We start from the raw sequence: 1935 nt of genomic DNA, 5'->3' as shown, positions 1-1935 counted from the left end.
TCATCTCCTTCTTCTTCCTCCTCCTCCTCCTCATCGTCATCTTCGCTCTCCTCCTCGTCCTCACTCTCTTCATCACTCTCCTGATCTCCTGCTGGTGCCTGTGCTGACAACCTCTCACTAAACAGACAAAAATATGTGCAGAAATTAAAGCACCTTGTACTTAAGTATAACACCTACTGTGCATTGAACACCACCCACACTGCATGGGCTACCTGGCCTCGGAGGTCTCTGGGGACTGAAGGTTCAGCTCCAGGGCGCGGAGCTGGTTGTGGAAGTCCTGCAGGCGCGTCTCCTCCTCCCGCTTAAACAGCTCATAGTTGCCTACTGGCGCAAGCTCATCTGCCTGAATTAAAACATATATATTTAGAAAAATAACGACATATTCGTCTTCACTTAGATATTGGAAGGTCAATCAATACTAGACTTAGTATTGTATTAGTCTTTTTTTAAGATGAAGAAGAATGACTGAACTAGTGAGTGAGTTCATACTTTAGTTAATTTCTTCAAAGCTTGTGTGGTCTCCTCCACTGCGCTGAGCAGCTCACAACATCTATTAAAAGCGGAGGAGAGAGAAAGGGAGGGAAATTGCAGCTAGAGGGTTAACCTGCATGTGAGGAAAACAAGAGGGAGAAAATCTAGAAAGTTCTATCAGATGCAGTGTGTGTGTTCGTGAATCTGGAATTTGCAGATAACAGATTTGATGCATCCCTGCTATGTTGAGTCAAACACTGCATAATGTGTGTGTTGTTGTTATGCACATAAGAGTATAATTCAGACACCATTACCAAGAGGGTTTGTCTAGAATATGTGTGGAACGTCATGGGCAGGATATGAAGATAATCCCTGACACAATCCATTTACCCACTGACCATAATAAGATAAATGCACGAACGTTTATACCTCTGTCTTAAATCAGCACGGTTTTGTTCATCAAGCTGGTTGACGTCAACCAACAATTTGTCCAGCTGTGAAATACAAAGCAGGATGGAATTTATGGAAGCTGAAACGATATTTGCAAGAGGACCAATAATGTACTCGGTATGATGGAAAACATATCTGACACTACATCGCCTGTAAATAAATCTGGTCCGCATTCTTGAATAGCCTTAATGTTTGTTTGACATTAGATATGTAGCTAACGTTCGCGTTTATAGATGACGTTACACGATAACGGTTTTGAAACAAAACCTTGGCCAGTTACGCATGTAATGTAACAATCTCCGCTTTCAATAATACCACAATGGCTGATTATTTGAAACGTTCTCAAGTTAGCTTACGTTAAGGTGATAACATCTACAATACGAACCTTCGTCTTCAAGCCATCCGCTTCTTTTTGAAGGTTTAGCAAAGGACCTCTCCGTTTGGGTGGCATTGTGTTGGCTAATACGTTCAGATGTGATCAAACTGACAAAATAACGCAGTCTCCGTCATCCATGTCATCATCAAATAACAAGACGCCCTCGTTTGACTCCGCGTTATAGAGTATCGTTTGCAACGCAACCACACGAGAGACGCTCTCGATTTGGTCGCTAAGATATTTAAACTGCGACGGATGTGTGTCGTCATAGGCTTGCGTCCGAGATTGATTGAAAGAACGTAGCCTCAGTACCAATCAGCATTTTCAGGAAAAAAAATGTAATTGAATACAGAAAGATCTAGATTAGTCCTCACGTTTGTCAATTCTGCAGAGACAATAATATGCTAAATACTTCAAATCAAATGCTGGATCTGGAACTACACTAGACCATAGCCGTTTTGACTGTTTGAAGGCACAATTAGCTGTTTTTATGTTGTAAAGTTATACTAGTTGAAGAAGGTCCATGAAGTTTGGGTACATAATTAGCCAATTAGTCTGTTTGTGCTGAGATACACATTTTCCCAATTGATCGTCTAGTACCAGGTTATGCTTTATAGGCTACTCATAATTGTTATTAG

The 1935-nt window shown here is 41.2% G+C and overlaps 1 protein-coding gene across 1 annotated transcript in view; it reads right to left on the bottom strand.

Annotated features, from left to right (window-relative positions):
- nphp1 (nephronophthisis 1) overlaps positions 1-1560 on the bottom strand; it is a 7408-nt gene extending 5848 nt beyond the window's left edge. The window contains exons 1-5 of the mRNA XM_031579445.2: positions 1307-1560; positions 901-965; positions 490-550; positions 213-343; positions 1-117 (exon numbers count right to left, since the gene is read on the bottom strand). The exon at positions 1-117 is cut by the window's left edge and continues 88 nt beyond it. Coding sequence (XP_031435305.1) covers positions 1-117; positions 213-343; positions 490-550; positions 901-965; positions 1307-1372 — 440 coding nt within the window. The 5' untranslated portion in view covers positions 1373-1560. The remainder of the gene's footprint in view (positions 118-212; positions 344-489; positions 551-900; positions 966-1306) is intronic.
- Positions 1561-1935: the final 375 nt, after the last annotated feature.

This window comes from Clupea harengus, chromosome 13 (assembly GCF_900700415.2).
Source record: "Clupea harengus chromosome 13, Ch_v2.0.2, whole genome shotgun sequence".
Lineage (NCBI taxonomy): Eukaryota > Metazoa > Chordata > Actinopteri > Clupeiformes > Clupeidae > Clupea > Clupea harengus.
The sequence above is the reverse complement of the archived record's forward strand: the minus strand, read 5'-3'. Positions and strand labels throughout refer to the sequence as shown.